Here is a 19,114-nt window from a genome sequence, read left to right as displayed (position 1 = left end):
GAGACAACATAGCCGGAGCCTCATTTGTTGCTTTTGCAGCAGCTGATCATATTGGTGAAGAAAAGACAAGCCACAATCATTTGCTTTTTCACTATGGAGACTTATGGTGACAACCATGAATGATGATGCTATTCCATAATGGCTCTTACACATGATAGTCTTTGGATCATGCTATGTGTCTGTCAGGGTCTTTGTCTGTCATGGATCACTTTCTTATTTCTCCTTAGGATAGGGAGACCCTGAGTTCAGCAGGAGGGCAAAGAAAATAATAAATACTAGAGCATCAAAAATACTAAACGCAATTACAATAAACACAATAAATAAAAACAGAAGGCTTTATAAGTTAAATCAGCACTTTAAATTGAGCCAGGAAACTAACTGGTAGCTAATGCAGTTGTTCCAGAATTGGTATTGGTATATGTCCAGACTGTTCTGTCCCTGTCAACAATCTAGCTGCCAAATTCTGTGCCATCTGCAATTGCTGCAATGTCTTCAAAGGCAGCCCAACATAGAATGCATTGCAGTAATCCAACCTAGAGGTTACCAGAGCATAGACAACAGATGTTAAGACTATCCCAGTCCAGATAGGGGCACTGCTGCATCATCACTAAAAAGCTAGTGGAAGGCATTCTGTGCCACTGAGGCCACCTGAACCTTAAGCAACCGTTAACAGGTCTAGAAGTACCCGCAAGCTATGTACCTACTCCTTTGGAGGGAATGTTACCCCACCCAGAGCCGGCCGTATCCAACCCCTCTGGTTTAGAGAACCACTTACTAACAGTGCCTCAGTCTTGTCTGGAGTTTAAGTTTTGTTAAATAAAATAAATGGGGGGAAATTTAAAGTCAATATTTCATCATTATTCACCCTATCGAGAGTATGGGAATAGTCATACTGAACTACTTTGTTGAAAGGGTTATTGTGTGGCCCTGCTTTGGACAGTAATGCTTCTGTTTAATAATGGTAAATTTGTAAGCTGCCTTGAATGATAAGAGACACAAGGTGGTGTGGGTATGAGGAAGGAAGCTTTGGGTGATCCTTTGACTCTGAGAAGGTACTTTCCCTCTAGGTCAGACTGCCTAGTAGTCCTGCTTTGTTTGCTCCCCACTCCCCAGCTGTTCACAGTCCTCTATTTTTATGCATATTAAAGAACTTTTCATGCTGTGAAACTCATCAAATCAAGAGAATTGTACACTTGCTTTTTAAAAAGCGTAAGACTGCAATATTGAGGGAAACAGAATTCTGCAGCGGAACGGGACTCAAAAATACTCAGTTTTGCTGCCTTCAAGAGTACAAACACCTGATGTTTCCATTTTAAGCCTTCCAACACAATGGCATTCCTCTAATAGGAATAATCTATGCAAATAAAATGGCTCTTGTGCTTTGACCTCGTGAACAGAGTTTTAATGCTGCCCAAGCCTTTTAGGCTGAGTCATAACATTTTAAAAGATAGGAGCGAGGAGCAGGATGGGGGGCGGGGAAGGTTTATAATAGAAATGCTGACACAAGGGTGGCTGAAAACAACTGTTTGAGCCAGAGGTGGTGGGGTCCAGGTCTTTCTTTGGATAAAGGCTGCATTATTCAAGAGTTAATGCCACGGACCTCATTCCTGCTGACTGCAGGTTCTGACTGATAAGGCTGCACCCACCCAGATCAGTGACTTGCTTGAACAGTGGCTACATCATGATGTTCTGCTGGCCTGCAGGATGTGCATCACAATGTATTTTGGTTGACCAAGGGTCTGATTCAGTATAAAGCTGAGAGGTATACATAAATTCATAGACTAGACGATATAAACAAAATATACATGCCCTTCTCTTGCTTCCAAACCCTTCCATGGTTCTACAGTGGTGCCCCGCAAGACGAATGCCTCGCAAGACGAAAAACCCGCAAGACGAAAGGGTTTTCCGTCGCAGAGGCGCTTCGCAAGACGAAGTTCCCTATGGGCTTGCTTCGCAAGACGAAAACGTCTTGCGAGTCTCGCCATTTCCCCCCCGCTTCCCCCCCCCCTTTTTCAAAGCGGCTAAACTGTTAATAGCCTTTTAACAGCTTAGCCGCTAAGCCCGCTAAGCCGCTAATAGCGCTAAATCGCTAATAGCGCTAATCCGCTTAGCCGCCAATGGGGTTGCTTCGCAAGACGAAAAAACCGCTAGAAGAAAAGAATCGCAGAACGGATTCTTTTCGTCTTGCGAGGCACCACTGTATTGCCTTGTGATCTCACGATGCTGGTCAATACTAGGTCAGTGAATGGACTCTGGCCTTGGTTTTCTGCACTGAATTGGATTATGGTGATCTTAGAGTGGAGGAACTTTCTATTGTTCAGTTGTCATGGTCTGATTACTACCTGGTAAAGTTTAGACTTGCTGGAAGTCAGAGACTCTACAGGGGTGGGGGACTGAATAAGTGTTGCACCCCAGGAGGCTGATGGATCTGGATGGTTTCCTGATGACTCATACAAACCTGCCTGGGTTTTGAGATCTTCAGGGGAGGCCTTCTCTTGTTCCCACCACCCTCATAGGCATGCTTTGTGGGATCATGGGACAGGGACTTCTCGGTAGCTTCTCCCAGTCTTTGAAATTCCCTCCCCAGATAAGCTAGACTGGCTCCCTCCTTGTCCTTCTGCTGGCAGGTGAATACTGTTTTGTTCCATCAGGCTTTTGTGAACCGAGTGCCTTTAATAGTAACTTCGTTAATAAGTTTGGTGTCTAGCTCTGAGCCTTACTGTCAAGATTGCATGTACAGAGCTATTTCCCATTTGGGGCTATGGTTTCTTTGTTGAGAAACAAAACCATCATTTCTGACAGTGCACGTCAAGAAACAGGGCAACGGTGTTTTCAGTACTGGGAAATGGGGCTGATTTTTGGGTCCGTCTCAGCCTAGCATTGTTTGTTTTGATTGGCAATGTCTCTTAAAGGTCTGAGGCAGAGGTGTTTCTAGTGGTGCTACTTGACTTTAAAATGGAGATGCCAGGGATTTAATATGAGACTGCATACATGCAAAAGCTTCACCACTATGCTTTCCTAAATGTGATGAAAGCAAAACACAAGACATCTTGGTTCTCTGTGTTCATTCTCTTGACAAGTGAGGAAGGCAGGGAAAATGGAAGAATGGCAACATATGAATATGGCATGATTTAAAGCCTGCTGGATAAGAAAAGGAAACTTTTTATATGGATTCCTCTGGCAGTGGGTTGATTGTGCAATATCTTTTAATATGGATAGATATACCCAATTTTGTGGAGGCGTCGCAGTTGTGAGATCCCTTCCCTGGAGGTATTGATTCCTTTGTTCTTAGGAAGTCTTTGAAAACATATTTTATTCCAACGAGCTTTTAATGTATAGCTTGTACTGCTATTTTAATTATGTATCTAAGAATCTAGAAATAACTAACCAACCCTTGTTTTTATCTTTTAGGTATGTGTTGGAAATAAAGTTCAATAATACTCAACTCCATCCAAAATAATGGCTGCCATTTTCTGTGAGAACTGTTCCTTTTCATGTTTTCAACATGGCCAAGCCTCCCATCATTCTGAAGCTAGTGGAGCTCTTCTGCTCATCATGCTTGGGAAAGTCATGCTCAATCTATTTTTGTTACAAGTCCGAAAACCAAATCTCCGTGAGAGTTATATGGGCTATTTCTGCAATTCACTAGCCTTTGTTGACTTTGTGCTTCTAGCAACTATGTCCTTCATTGCCTGTTTTCAGGATTTCATGCTTTTAGGCGTCCGATTTACTGTGTATCATATCTGTCTTCTGGCTCAGATAGCAGCCCTTGCCTATGGAATCTTATTTTACCCAGTTTCTTTTGTAGCTGGTTTGGATTACTACCTTACAATAACCCAAACGTCCAAGCGTCCTAACATGTGTTGGCGATCACTATACACAGTTGCTGTTGCCTTCACGTGGATTTCAGTTCTCTGTTATGTTCTGAATCTTCCAGGCAGCTCTATAGGACTTGAGGTAAGCCATTCCAATTCTGCCTACCAGTGCCCTTTCTACACCAGCAGTCAGAGCTACTGGCTGACGGTAGGCATGCTGTTTATCATATGCCTGGTTCTTGTATTCTGTTGGTCAGAAGTTGTGGATATGGTGAAATCAATTCAACTAATTTCCATCGAGAGAGAGGTTGTTTTGTTCTTCCCTTACATGCCTGAGTGCAGCCTCAGAGACTCCGGGAAGCATTTTTTGACAAGACTTCTTATCTGCTTTATTGGCACTTGGGCACCATTTGTGCTCCTTCAAATGCTAATCCTGTTCCTTGGTGCAGAGATTCCTGCTTGCATAGAGATGAACGTTCCCTGGCTTTATTTTGCCAACAGCTTTATTATTGGAATGGCATTTTGGGTCAGGCGCCGCCAGATTGAGATGACAGAAGAGACTTGGGATGTGGATCCATTTGTCAGCTGGAAATTCTGCTTTGCCCCATTCAACTGCCAAGATGAAAAGAAAACTCAAAAGCCCACCACCCAAAGTTTAATCTGTTAGCAAGCGGCTGCGAGAGGTGAATATTGAGTTACCATAATAGCTTGGGGGAAGATTGTATTATTCTGCGACATTTGTAAACTTTTGTAGGTTTTTTTTTGGGAAGGGATCACCAATATGTGTATGTGAGTGGTGCTATAATGTAATTGTGTGCTGTTTACCAAGTTGGACTTCCAGTATGGGTGCTTACTTCAAAATAATGACAAATTACTGTCAAAGGTGCCCAACAGTGTTGTTTGTAATAATAATCAAATTCTGCCCTCATCTCATTCAAGGCTCTCAGATCCAGTGGAGGCTACCATGGACGGAAGGAGGCAGTTGTTGCAATTTCCACCTTTCTCTTGCAGCCCTCAATGCCACCTTCCCTGCTCCCATCAAATGCTGTCCCAAAGGTTTCCTCAACCCTTGGAACAGATTTGGGGGTGGGGGCAAGGGCTGCAGAAGGAAGGGGGAATAATAGAAAATTGCCTCCTAGCGCCCCTCCATGGAAGCCTCAACTGGATCAAAGAGCTTCTATGAATGGTTGGGAAAAACACCAATGGCTAAAATGTTTTGATTTGAAAGACAGTTAAATTGATCTTTTAATCCTTGATACCTGATGGGTGTGTGTTTTTATATGTTTTATTACAAATATTGTGTATGTGTGTTTCAAATTCTATTTTCCCTCTCTGGTTATTTGCAGGGGGTTATTGGGTTGTTCTTGCTTTTATTTTGATTATATATTTTGTGTTTTTATGTTGTATAGGGCGGTATATAAATAAATATAAATAATTTTATTACACAGTGTTTGAGCAACATACTTGAAATAAAGTAATCAGTGGCTGTCACTCTTCCCTCAATGTGAAAAAAGACATCAAACTAGACAAATGGAAGTAGCTTTTATTTCTGCAGCACTGTATTCACACTTTCAATGTAAAGTTCAACTATAAACCAAGTTGGTGATGCTGTAGGTCAAATATTTAACCCCACAGGAAGCAAATATTACCACATAAGAATGCTCAATTTAAAAAAAAGTGTGTGCCAATAACAAAAGGTGCAATTACAAGCAAATTGAAGCAGCAATAGTATAAGGTGCTTTGATTCATCCTTTGTATAATCTGATTATTCATGGACAGATTTAATAACAAGTAAATTTTACATCACTCCTACAGACCATAACAAATATGAGAATCTAAAATTCATCCACATGCTATGTAAATATGAAAGTGCTTTTTATATAAAAAGGATACATATAGATCAATTTTTACCGAAATCACTGTGTGGCTTATTCTTTAAATGTAAAAATGATACAGCTTAATTAGGGGAAGGATAATTTTTCAAAACTTTCACTGGAAACAATGAAAGTGCCAAATTGTTGCTACATATGCTTAAACCACTTGTTTAGGAAAATCGAAGTACCATTCCATGATACAAACACAGACGTACATATATTATTATTATTTATCGAATTTATATACCGCCCTGTACCAAGAGGTCTCAGGGTGGCTCACAGAATAAAATCAAAATATAAAACCACAAAATACATAATCAAAATAAAAGCAACAACCCAATAACCCCCCTCCAACCCCCCCCCCATTTTAAAAGGGCATAGGATGTCAATCAAATCAACCAAAGGCCTGGTTAAAAAGGAACATTTTTACCTTGCGCCTAAAGATGTATAATGAAGGTGCCAGGCGAACTTCCCTGGAGAGAACATTCCACAGATGGGGAGCCAATGCAGAGAAGGCCCGTTCTTGTGTTGCCACCCTCTGGGCCTCTCGAGGAGGCACACAAGGAAGTGTGATTAATTTTACACAAATTTATATGCAAATATACTCAAAAGTCCCATTGTCTCTCAACCTCACACAAATTTGCTAATTCCTCACATAACCCTTGTCTCTGTGTTGGCTTTCATAGATGTAACAAAAGAGAAGAGAGGAGAAATTACCCTGCATAAATACAAAAATGGGGTTCAGAACATAAAGAATTTAGTTTACAAGCTTATAAATTGTAGTTAAGTACTTTATCTGCTTAAACAGCATTTTCAGATATTAGTGCAATAGAAGAGGCAGTAAAGTTAAGATTATGTTTCATCTATTTACTGGTTCCCATAACAGGAAAGGGTAAAGAACACAAAATGGTCATTTTTCAGAGTCAGAAATGTTTAAGGCCATAGGGCCAATTTTCTCCTATTGGTTTTTTTGGAGGGCACGGTACTTTTGTCAATCTATATAACTAGACACCCATAGAGAGGAATTATTAACATATTTATAAACCCAACAGATTTATGAAAGGGCAGTATAACAGAGGTACTCTAGCATCAGATGTTTTAAAAGACCATGGATATGAACAAAAAATCCAGAAGTATGTGGAAGAAATATTTCCTAATACAAATGAGATTATATATATAATAAAGAGTTAATATATGTATTCAGGTTTTCCCCAATGGCACTGATTCCAGATGATCTTGCTTAATTAAGGTGCCAGTTTGAACATATTGATCCTGGCATCAGAAAACCATATTTAGCTGGAACAAACATTGGGCCAACATTCTCCCCCTTCCTCAAACTGCATGCCAACTTTAGTACTTTGATCATAGGATCTTTAATCACAAATTCCCATAAGGTCTGAAATGAGGAAGTATTATTGTAATGTCAGTTTGCTAACAAAGATCTAAAACCACAGGAAAAAGTCGAGAAAGGCTAAGGCTACTTAGGGGACAGCTCGTAGACCACTTACATGGGGTTCTTTTATCTTTTAGTTGTTAGGACACAACAAAGGTTGAAATCTTGTGCTATATGAGGCTTTCATTTACTATAACAGACTAGCTTCAGACACACGCAGGGAACTTTCTCCTACTATTGCAAACAATCTGTTTTTTATGCCTTCATTAGAATCATATTTACTGAAATGTAAACTGTTCATGTTTACTTAGATTTCACTGATAAGATCAGAAAGAACATATTTTAGAGCAAGCATTTTTTATTTAAAAAATTACATGCAAATGTTATGGGAAGAATATGTCAATTTGCATTTCAGGAGTGAATATTTACAGATTTGTGTGAAGAGATAATAACACTGGTGATGAAATATGATGTAAGCTGCTTGTTTATAACTAACTTAGTGCTGCAAGGGAGCTGCAGTTTAAGGGACTGTTCCATCCTGTTAGAGAAAATGAAGGATGTGAAGTAACTTCCATCAAAACTGCACCCAGGACTTGCTTTGTCATCACTCCATTGCTAATGTCCTTTCGCCATTCTCCTAAAATACTGCCTGAGTCAAGTATGACACTTCTCTTCTCCATATACAATAGCTTTAGCCAAGATTTGTTAGTCTGTGTTTAAACCCCTCACATGTCCTTACTCCCAGGATCATGTCAGCAGGCATTGATCCTTGGCTATCTTAACTGCCCAACAAGAAGGTGATCCCATGGAGTTACTCAAACGTAACAAGCATCACTTGGTGCATCACTGATGGGGAGATTATGCAGGTGAATCATCAAATGATTCTCAAACACTGAAAGGCACTTGAGCCCTCACTCTGGCTCATGTCCTTAATTTTGTTTTAAATATATCAAAAGGCAGTTTTCTATGCCCTTTTCCTGCAGATGACTCCATCACATATACCTGATGCCTATTTACATTGCACACTTGTGAAGTCTACTGTCAAGTCTCCATGGCTGTTTACAATCGTGGGATTTTAGCCCACGTCAATACAAAAAGGTCGAACACTGTGACAAGTCATTAAACCGACAGCGATGAGGGGTGGCTGCTGCTACTACTACTATTACATCTGGCGCCATTTGACATTTCTATTCCTATTACAGCTTGGTATATGGAAAATAGCCATCTAATGTAAAAGTGTTCTGGAGTGTCAGGAGTATAATTTTGTGCAGTCTGTGCCTGAAACCCACATGGGAAATATGCGTTGTTCTTGTGCAGATGCTTGCTAATCTATGAGGAAGACCTGAGGTGTGGCCAACTCAGGTGGCAGTCTATAAATGATAAGATTGCCCAGAATAGTAGTGCAAGTTTCTGTGTGACTTGGTACATGCATCCCCCAAACACCTTCAAGCAAACTGTTTCTTGTAGTTCCCATAAGATTCTAAACCTCGCAACTAACAGTGACTGGACACAGCCCAAGTACGACTCAGATTTCTAACTTCTATAAATGCCATCACTTGACTAGAATCAAGGATGTGATCCAAAGAGGCAGGGGATTTTATTAAAAGGAGAAGAAAACATTGTATTTACCTTAGGACTAAAATTTAAAATACTCCATACTAAGCCTGTAGCTTCAGTAAATAGTCCCCAAACTATCAATGCAACCAATCAAACAAACAACCAATGCAAATTACCACTTCCAATTTCACATCCTGTTCTTTTAGAAGCTGTACTTGAGTACAAAATGTAAAGTGAGAATTAGCCCTGAAATGCTGACGCTGATAATGGTGCTGATAACTGCAAGCAAATAATGTGCTTCCACTTGTTGCTGTATTCACACAAGCACTGAAGATCACTTTTAACAAGCCTTGTGCAATTATTTCTGGGCATCCCCTAAATGCTACAAGCACTACTAAAGGAATCTGAAATCCAAGTGCTATTCCTAACTGGAGGGCAGGATTGAAGCTCAATACCATGTAGTCCATACATGTCCATGTTGCTCCATACAGTGTTAAAATGTCTTCAAGAACACACACCTGCCCCCTTACAAATTAGCCATCTTAAAGAATAAATACTAATTATATCCACATCATGATGAGTAACACTTAAAGGCAAACTGAAACGAATTCATCCACTCAGGGCCCAAACTAGCCTATTATATCAAGCTATGAAAACCACTTTAGTTTCTCACTTGATCATGCTCCTTTTCATGCTGCTAGGAATCAGTGTTTTAGAGTGGCAATTCCCAGACTCTGGGAACTTCCTGCCCATTGCCTTTAGGCAGGTGCCTACACTGCCTCTTTTCAGAGCCTAAAAACTTTTCTGTTTAAGGAAGCCTACCTAGACATGCAAAGTTGATGTGTATTTTAATCAGTAATTCTAGCTCATAACGTATATTTTTAACTCCTTAGTTATAATTTGATTTTTTAAAAAAAGAATTATTTTAAGCCTTACCTTTATTAACTAATTAGTGTATAATTCTGTAACCTGCTTAGGGGTTTCTTTTATAATTAAGAGGTATACAAACTTGGTTAAATTAAGGGGGAAACTCCAGTGCATACACAGGAATGGCTTGTGAAACATTGCCTTCTATGGTGGGCGGGGGCAGGGATAGGAATGCTATTGCCATAAAGAGACAAGCTGAGTTGTAGGAGGAGATGATGTGCTTTCTTTATCTGTCCCAAAGTCTAACTTTACTGTCCCAAGGTCAATGCTGAGAGCAAAAGGCACTGCCTTTTGACAAGAACCAGTCTGCTTTTGCATAATACAGAAACTTCTCTGTATAGCTTTTGCAATTAGTTCAGTGTGGCAATTGTATCAGCTGCTACTGCCAGGGGTGGTGGTGCTATGACAGCAGCTTGCCACAGCACCAGTCTTCTTTGCCGCTCTGTTTGGTCTGCCACCATTGCCACAGCCTGAGTGGGAGGGGAGAGAAAGGAACCCATCAAACTGATAGGCTGACATATTAGGATAAGGTAAGCGCCTGGTTCGTTGAGCAATACATCTCGCTGGACAAACTGGTTTGTTGGAGACAGCTCGAACAAATGTTTCTATTCAGGGCAGAATTATCTGTGCTTCTGTTCTTACTTTTTATCCTCAGGCCCACAGTACTTTAATATACTATATTATTCTATAATTATTGTCAGCATTCTCTGTGAACCTATACATAGTGCAGCTAATGAAAGTAACTGAGCATTTGGTATAATTTATATAATGTTTATGTAATAATCACTCGGCCATGGATTTTGTGCTCTATTTATAATTACAGGAGATGTAACATTGTTCCAGTTCCCAGATGCTTAAAATAAGAGACTTAAAATAAAAATAAAATAGTAAGAATAGCAATTTACAAAACAAAATAAGCTTTGTGTAGCACTCAGTTAAATTGAAATATTTTGATTCATATGATTTACAGCCCAGTACACATTTACTGAGAACTGTCACACAGAATTAAAATAGGACTTACTCCCACATAAGTACGCATCATACTTCAGCCTTAATCTCTGGGAAGTAAATGAGACTAAAATGGCTCAAATGCTCCCCACCTAAATCCCATGTGAGTAGGACTGAACAACTAATGTCTGTCCATCCTCCAAAATGTGGCAGAAAGCTCTTAATTCTGAAATCCTTCTGTTGTGCTTTCTCAAAAAAACACCTTTACCAGTTTTCTGAACTTACAGTTACCAATACTATTTAGGCAAAGAACCAGTTTAGTTAGCTGTTCACAACTACTATTTCCGTAAAGAACCAGACCATATGATTTGGAGGCAGCTTTAACTACTTGGCATCCTACAACATGTTTGCATGTTTCATATGCAAAAGAATCTATGCGCAGTAAATACGAGAAGTTGGAGAATGATTAATACTTTGTAATTTTCAAACCTTTACCATAGGCACCTGTAAATGTTTGGTAGCTCTCCTTAACACTATAAAGAATTTACTTACTTTGAGCTTCTGATAATAATAAACGGATTAATTGTTGAAGGTTAACGATAATACAGTAACTTTCGGAACGCATTCCTAAATTTGAGATTAAAAAAACCCCAGTAGGGCTAAAACCAGTAGTCTTAAGTAATTTTGCTAATTAAACCACCCTTAAATTAACAGATACAGTGTTAATGCCCAATAAAACAAACAACTTTTTACCAGGCCGCAAGCCCTTGTGGAAGATTCACATTCAGTTAAATGATGATCACAATCTATAAGACATTTCTTTTGAACAAGCTCTATTAAAATGAACAGAGATCCCTTAGTCTTATGACACACTCATTCATGTTAGTGGGTCTGGCTTAGGAGAAATACTCAGTGAACTGGGCCCCATTTCACTGAAGCATGCTAACTTAATGGTGGGGTAGAAGATCTTCCAAAGAATGATTCAAACTCCTACTCAGATATAGAGGACAAACTTCTGAACACTTACTCTTAATACTTTGGTGCCATTGGTTTAGGGTCCTTGCTGTAACATGAATAACTGCTGCAGATAACACTGGGCTGCGAGGAAATGTTACAAAGAAAAACCATTGTGATTTCAAAAAGTGCTTATTCCCTATGGAGAGGGAAGAACAACGTCCCCAGCAGCGTCCACCAGAACACCTGCAAATGGAGAGGCGAGAGAACTATAGAAAGAAAGCAAAGTCTAGAAATGTCTGCTGATCCAATTTGCCCTTGAGAATTATTCAATAATTCGGAGTTGCACACCAGCGTACGGGCGACACATTTCCATTGAACAGGTGTACATTAACTCCTTTGGTCTAAACCAGCAAGAAGAAGAAGAAGAAAACCAGAACAATAACAACATAATGCCCTCTTCAGTGCATAGCAGCATACAAAGAATCATTGTCATCATGTATGTGCTTTTTACTACCGTCTGGGAAGTGTGTGCCACACCGCCGTTCCAGCTCTCAGCAGTTTTGCCACTATGTGCATCACACCTAACTGTACAACTTCATTTATCAAGAATACCCCCCACCCCTTCCCCCACCCCCCCAAAAAAAAACATTCATAGGTTTGTACACAGGAGAGGGATGCTTATGTTGACATGGAATTCAAGTGACCAAGGTTCTGACAGTGGAAGGTGTACTGCATTTACAAAATATCTTGCATGTTCACAGAAAAGCTTCAGCACTTAAAAGAGAATACTACAGTGGTGGGGCAGCTGTAGGGTTATGAGAGAAGAGGAAGTCAGTTGCAAGTTCCCTTCAAACTATACGCTCAGGATTAATTGAAACTCAAAAGAGCACAATTAAATGCATAGCATTTTACCATAATCAGTGCTTCCACAGACTCTGTGGACTCTTCTGTTAATCCATATTCTTAAAAAGCTTTCTACAAAGGAAAAAGTGTATAGAAACACAATTTGAAACTGTAATCAAGGTTATATCAAGGTTACATTTTCTAAAAAAAGCTTAAGTCTTGAATGTTAAATAATCACCTTTTTGGAATAAGCATCACTCGCAACATCTTACAGAAGCCTCATAGAGCTTTCCACTGACTCTCCTTGCCCTGCATTTGACTACAACAACTTGCCAACACAGCTTATGCTTCCTGATAAGCTGGATAACTACTGGAAGGTTTGGAAGATTACATTAGGTATGCTCCTCCAACAGTCTTTATGTGGAAAAGGATGCTTAGCAAAACACAGCAGTAATAATCACATCAAACGTTAAGATGCTGTTTTATTACAAGTCTGTCATATGATGGAAGCTGTGATTTAAAGCCTTATTTTCCACTAGGATTCCTTCAAGGAGTTGATTCGTGCACAGATTTTCAGTGCAGGTCCTAGCTTAATATTCATTGCACTCATGAGATGATCCTCTTTTAATAAGAGGAGAGCCTGCCCATCAATCTCCTGGGCTCGAAATTCATCGGCAATATCTTGGCAACCTGCAAAGAAATGACAATTATTAATTTAAAAATAGGCATTGTGATCTTGAAATAAGATTTCCTCCCCCAAAGCTTGGCTTAATGACTTCCACTTTTATCTAAATCTTGCCTATAATTCCATCCTTGTTTGCATTATTGTTGGTAGAAAAGAGTGCACATTCTCAAGGGTTCCAGCTCCTCATCAACCTGGGCCTTCTCTTTCTACTGTTGTAAAACCACTGAAATATTGCAGCAGACACTTCCTGTTCCTTCACATCTCTGCCTGCTCTGAAATTTAAAAAAAATTCCTTCCAGTAGCACCTTAGAGACCAACTAAGTTTGTTATTGGTATGAGCTTTCGTGTGCCATGCACACTTCTTCAGATACACTGAAACAGAAGTCACCAGACCCTTATACATAGTGAGAGGGTGGAGAGCGGTATTACTCAGAAGGGTGGTGGGAATGGGGGATTGGCTGATAGGTGTGGTTATCCTGTTAACAACTGCTATTGGTCTTACAGGAAAAAGCAAGGGGTGAGATGGCTAAAAATAGCTTTATCATGTATAATGAGATAAGAAATAGACCTGAAATGCTCTGAAATAGACCATTTATGTCTTCTGGGGTGGGAAACACTAATATTCTACTTCAGATGAGACACAGGTGCAACAGAACAGGATTCACGTAACACTGTAATGTCTGAAACGTTCACAGATTACAGCTTGATCTTTGAGAATAGGAACCAATGCACCGACCACAACACAAGGATTGGGGGGGGCCCTCTTCCTCCTGCTTGGTGGGGTGAATTAGCCCTGTTGACTGGAGACTTCTTGGCAGTGGAGTGTGGGTGAAACTGGGTCTCTCTCAGGATCCTAGCCGCTACCTAAGCAAACACATTCAGCCAATGCAGTGTTATTTCAACAAGAGATACCTGGGATGTTTAAAAGGAAATCAGGGTTCAGTTGAATAGGGAGGTGTTACCACACTATTGAAGCATAAACCTCTCACTACACAACAGCCTCAATGATGTACCAAGGGATACTGAACAATGCCATAGTGATTATGAAACAGTACTGGTGGACATACTAAGGTGTGTGGAAGCAAAATAAAAAGATTTAAGAACTGAAAATAAACCAGCTATTTTGGAAAACTGTCACAACAGTTTCCATCTGAGCGGTTTTAAGTGGCTGTAAGAGAAAAGGCCTACTTAGTGGTGGCACCCTGACTGTGGCAGGCTCACCTGGGACCTACCCTGATGTCATTTTGGAACTAGGCAAATGTCTTTTTTATTTTTCCAGTTTTTAAAAACGTAACTGTTCCCCCCTGTAAATCACTTTAATGTTTGCATTTAATTTGTTTGGACTGAGATTTTATTTTATTTTTGGTAAGCCTGAGAACTTGCTGGAAGTCACCGTATAAATCCCGAAACCCCTCTCTGCTGCCAAGGATTCTGAAAGTAAACTCTAGAAGCACAAGAGGAAATAGGTGCGATATTAATCCTGTTTCTTTGCAACCCAAACCAGCTCTCCTACGCCTCCTCTGCCTCTCCCCTCAAAAGTAGTAATATTGCCATCGGACATTCTTAACAAACAAATGTGCTCCATCTCCATACCAGGCAAAGAATGTATGAAGGCCCAAACATCTTCCACAGTCCATCCGGATGGATCAGATTGTATCGCTGGTAACAAATCCATGTTGTCTGTTGTTTTCCTAATTCTCAGTTCCCTAAGTTCGCGCTCTCTTTCCCTTTCACTTTGCCTTCGCAAGCGAGTGGTCATGGCAACCGGTACATTGTCTTCCTGAGAAGCCAAGTCTTCTTCTGCAGATGGATAAGTAATTGGAAGCTGGAAAATGCAGTACAGATAAACCACAGTATAACCATTTTCCTTGATTAACTCTTACAAAAGGACACCGTGGAGTTTAGTTAGCATTCCACAGACCTGTCTAAGGAAGTGTTCCCTGGGAGCTCCATCAGAGCTGCTTGGCCGCCGCCCGCGTCGCCCAAGGCTCCGGCTCCAACGACTGCTTTTGTCTGAGCCATATAATCCAAATTTCTTACTGCAGCTGACGTTGTACCTAAAAATTTAAAAAAATTAAACACTCTGAAAAATTGCTTCTGGGAGTAGAATGTCAATGCTCAATGAGAACTAACTTTTTCTAAAAAAAGCAATAGAGCCTTTGGTTCCATAATGCAAGAAGGAAATAAATATCATAAACAAATAATTGTTTTCTTATCAAAACTGGTCAAAGTCCATCAATTCATAGTTTAAAATAAATGTTACTTCCCTAAATGTTCTGAGTTAACTGTATCTAATGAGTTCAAGATATTTTAGTTTACTACTACTTGTGGTTTTATATGATTACACCTGCAGTTCTTTGGCCCCTAGGAGGGTGAGCCAAGGGTAATAGGAAGTATCAGATCTTCTCTGAGGGTGGGGAGAGTTCTGACTTCAGATTCAGATTCCCCTCCATGTCAGATTCCCCTCCTCCTCCTTTCATTACCTCTACAGTCCATACCCTACCAGTGTTGGAGCTCTGATACAGGTGCAGCTGAAAATGGGACATACCAGAGGAGGACTGAAGTATGACAGGGGCAAATCCAGGGATCAAGTGTCCAAAACTACCCCCATCATTCCACATATCCATGACCCACACCAAAAATAATTTCTGCCCAGGGGCTAGAATAGTTCAGTACTGTTTCTTTCCCTCCATTCCAAAGTTCCAACTATGTGCTGAACGAAGAAATACCGTATTTTTCGCTCTGTAAGACGCACCTAGTTTTTAGAGGAGGAAAACTAGAAACAAGAAAGCAACGCAAAGCCTCTTGAGCGAAGAGGCAGGAGCAGGTGCACACCAATCCCTCTTGCTCTCCTGGCTTCAGCGATAGCTGCGCAGTCTGCATTCGCTCCATAAGACGCACACACATTTCTCCTTACTTTTTAGGAGGGGGAAGTGTGTCTTACAGAGCGAAGAATACGGTACTTTCTTTTATCTGTCTTGAATTTTTCAACATTCAGCTTCACTGGAGGCTCATGAGCTCTGCTATTATGAGACGGGGGGAAACTTTTCTCTATCCACTTTTTCCATGAGCTGCTGGTGATTATGTTGTTAATTTCTTTACATTGCTTTTAGAGCACAATAAGTAGCATGTTTGGGGTTAATTGGTTTTTTTAAAACAACAACAACAGCAACAACTACTATGATAAATGTTTTAATCAATCATACTGATAAATTGGGGTCTTATTTCCATAAGTGGTGAAACTGCAGTAAGAATGAATTCCTTTGGTAATTAATTATGATTAAAGTATCTGTAATTACAGGTCAAGCGGTACCCTGTGACCCCAAATGTAAGCTTGTTTATCGATTATTTGAAAGACTTAATGTTTAAAGAAGTGTTAATCCTTTTTATGACTGAAGCCAGACAAGTTATAGCAAGGCACTGGAAAACATCTGCTAATTTGACCCTAGAGACTTGGTTGGAAAGGGCATGGAACGGTGCTCTTATGGAAAAGTCATCAGAGCAACTTACAGCTCTAAAAAACACGAGAGCTAAGGATGGTTTTGGAGAAACATGGTACATGTTTATTCAGCACGTCAGAAGAGACAGTACAATAACAAAACCACCAGCAATGCATGGCTCTCTCTGGAGCAACTTGTTAAGGTAAGAATAGAAAACAATGCCCAACAATCACAACTGTCCAAAATCCAACACGTGAAATTCACTGTAACGTATTTTGGGAGAGAAGGGAAATGGAAATTTGTGTTACATGCTTCATAAACTTGTAGTTTTTAAATACAGTAGACCAGGGGTCTGCAAACTTTTTCAGCAGGGGGCTGGTCCACTGTCCCTCAGACCTTGTGGGGGGCCGGACTACATTTTGAAAGCGGGGGGGGGGGGAGGGAGAACAAATTCCTATGCCCCGCAAATAACGCAGAGATGCATTTTAAATAAAGAAACACATTCTACTCGTGTAAAAACATGCTGATTCCCAGACCGTCCATGGGCCGGATTTAGAAGGTGATTGGGCCGGATCCATCCGTTGGGCCTTAGTTTGCCTACCAATGCAGTAGACTCTCAACTTACATGGGGCTTAAGTTCCAGGGATAGAGCATAAAGCCAAAATCGCAGGTAGCAAAAACAACCCTTTAAAAACTGTAAAAAGTACAGTGCAGCACTCTCCAACCACCTCCATGCTCTCTTTGAAAGTGGTATGCACTCTTCCCAAGGATGCTGTAGACTTTCCCTGCATCTCTGGATGCTCTCCCAGGGTGAGTGCAGTGGCAGGTGGGATTGTCAATGTTCCCCAGCCCACTCTCCTTTCCCCTTCCAATGTTTTTCTCCTCTCTCCTGACCCCACTTTTTCCAGCCAAAAGTGCAAAACTGTGATTGTGCAAGTTAAATATGTGTAAATTGCAAGTTGACTATATTTTTGAAAATGCAAAAATAAAGCTTATTTTAAAAAACATACTGATAAACACCACTAGCAAAACTGGAACAAAGAGTCACTAGGCGGGGTAAATCCTAAGCTGGGGTCTCACTGAACTATTTGGTTCGTAAGATTTTGATCCCAAATCCAGCACTATGTTTAAAAAGCAGGCCTATACACAATTTTTGGAATATTTGAAATTATAACTAATGAAGAATACCTCTTGGCACAGGACATGGTGCAGAATCGCTTTGACCGCAGAAACTTATTTGCATATCCCATTTTCCCACAAAACTCGCACTTGAGGAGATCCGTTTCCATCTCACCCAGCCCCTCTAAAGGGAAACAGCAACATAAATTCAGTCAGTCTGAGCCACTCAGTTATAAAAACATTTTCAAAAGTCCGACAGAAGCTGTGATGAACTGTCAAAGAAAAGATACTCCAAACCGTATTGCCAAGAGAAACGGTATTTGATGGCTTGTATAAATGATGTAGGGACGCGGGTGGCGCTGTGGGTTAAACCACAAAGCCTAGGACTTGCTGATCAGAAGGTCGGCGGTTCAAATCCCCGCAACGGGGTGAGCTCCTGTTGCTCGGTCCCTGCTCCTGCCAACCTAGCAGTTTGAAAGCACATAAAAGTGCAAGTAGATAAATAGGTACCGCTCCGGCAGGAAGGAAAACGGCGTTTCCGTGCGCTGCTCTGGTTCGCCAGAAGCAGCTTAGTCATGCTGGCCACACGACCCAGAAGCTGTACGCCGGCTCCCTCGGCCAATAAAGCAAGATGAGCGCTGCAACCCCAGAGTCGGTCATGACTGGACCTAATGGTCAGGGGTCCTTTTACCTTTACCTTATAAATTAATTTAGATCAAGCGAGTTTGTCTGTAAACATACTTATTTTGCATAATTTAACGAACATTTAAAAGTGCCTGAAGCTGAGTCAGGTCCATTCAGCCCAACTGCTCTGACTAGCAAAGGATTGGATAGGCTGTAGACTGAACCTAGGATCTTCATGCAAAACATGCATTCTACCAGTGTGTTACCACCCAGAGCTCCAATGCAGCACAATGACCTTATGCAGGCAATGGGAAATTGAAAGCTAAGAACACAAAATTTGTCTTGCTAGATCAGGGATGGGGAACCACTGGCCCATGAGCCAATCCTGACCCACCGCGTCGGCGCATGAGGTCACCCTCCTGTCAAAAACGCCCCAGAACTGGATGAGCCAATTCTTTATCTGGTCCTTGGGATGAAAATGTTTTCCTCACTCCTGGCGCAGAACAAGTTGCCAACTGCTGCCTTTAAGCAAATTCATTGTTTGAGTAAATGTTGGCTGAACCGGTTAATTGTAGCATTCGATCACCAGGCTAGCACCACTTGTGAGTAAAGTCCAAACCAAAGAGAAAACAAGGATGCAAATACTTGAGACACCACTAAAGAACAGAAACAGAACAGAACAGAAACACTATTTCTTGGAGGTTCGTTGAAGAAAAGCGACTATTAAAACAGAAGTATTCAATCAATCAATCAATCAATCAATCAATCAAATAAATAAATAAATAAATCCTATCGGAAAATATAATACATTCGTGTGGATTACAACAAGCACAACAAGGCTCATTGTTTGCAGTTCCTCCAATGTGTTTGTTAAGACTGAAACGTAAGACTGAGAAATAACTGTAAGAGTGGGGTGCATAACAACATACGTA

The 19,114-nt window shown here is 40.6% G+C and overlaps 2 protein-coding genes across 11 annotated transcripts in view; one reads left to right on the top strand and one right to left on the bottom strand.

The window, feature by feature from the left end:
- The window catches only part of GPR160 (G protein-coupled receptor 160), a 30,320-nt gene extending 24,288 nt beyond the window's left edge, over positions 1-6,032 (top strand). For 3 of the 4 annotated variants that reach the window (XM_077929782.1, XM_077929781.1, XM_028731549.2), the window contains exon 2: positions 3,412-6,032. In XM_077929782.1, coding sequence (XP_077785908.1) covers positions 3,460-4,482 — 1,023 coding nt within the window. In that variant the 5' untranslated portion in view covers positions 3,412-3,459 and the 3' untranslated portion in view covers positions 4,483-6,032. The remainder of the gene's footprint in view (positions 1-3,411) is intronic. The other variant, XM_028731550.2, reaches the window with a different exon arrangement.
- Positions 6,033-10,316: 4,284 nt separating this feature from the next.
- Positions 10,317-19,114, bottom strand: part of PHC3 (polyhomeotic homolog 3) — a 45,713-nt gene continuing 36,915 nt past the window's right edge. For 6 of the 7 annotated variants that reach the window (XM_028731552.2, XM_028731551.2, XM_028731554.2 and 3 more), the window contains 4 exons: positions 17,628-17,742; positions 14,921-15,056; positions 14,593-14,824; positions 10,317-13,004 (listed from right to left, as the gene is read on the bottom strand). In XM_028731552.2, the coding sequence (XP_028587385.2) occupies positions 12,850-13,004; positions 14,593-14,824; positions 14,921-15,056; positions 17,628-17,742 (638 nt within the window). In that variant the 3' untranslated portion in view covers positions 10,317-12,849. Of the gene's footprint in view, positions 13,005-14,592; positions 14,825-14,920; positions 15,057-17,627; positions 17,743-19,114 lie in introns of those variants that run through there. The other variant, XM_028731555.2, reaches the window with a different exon arrangement.

The sequence above is a fragment of the Podarcis muralis genome, chromosome 6 (genome assembly GCF_964188315.1).
Source record: "Podarcis muralis chromosome 6, rPodMur119.hap1.1, whole genome shotgun sequence".
Taxonomy (NCBI): Eukaryota; Metazoa; Chordata; class Lepidosauria; order Squamata; family Lacertidae; genus Podarcis; species Podarcis muralis.
This window is presented reverse-complemented; position numbering and strand designations above follow the sequence as displayed.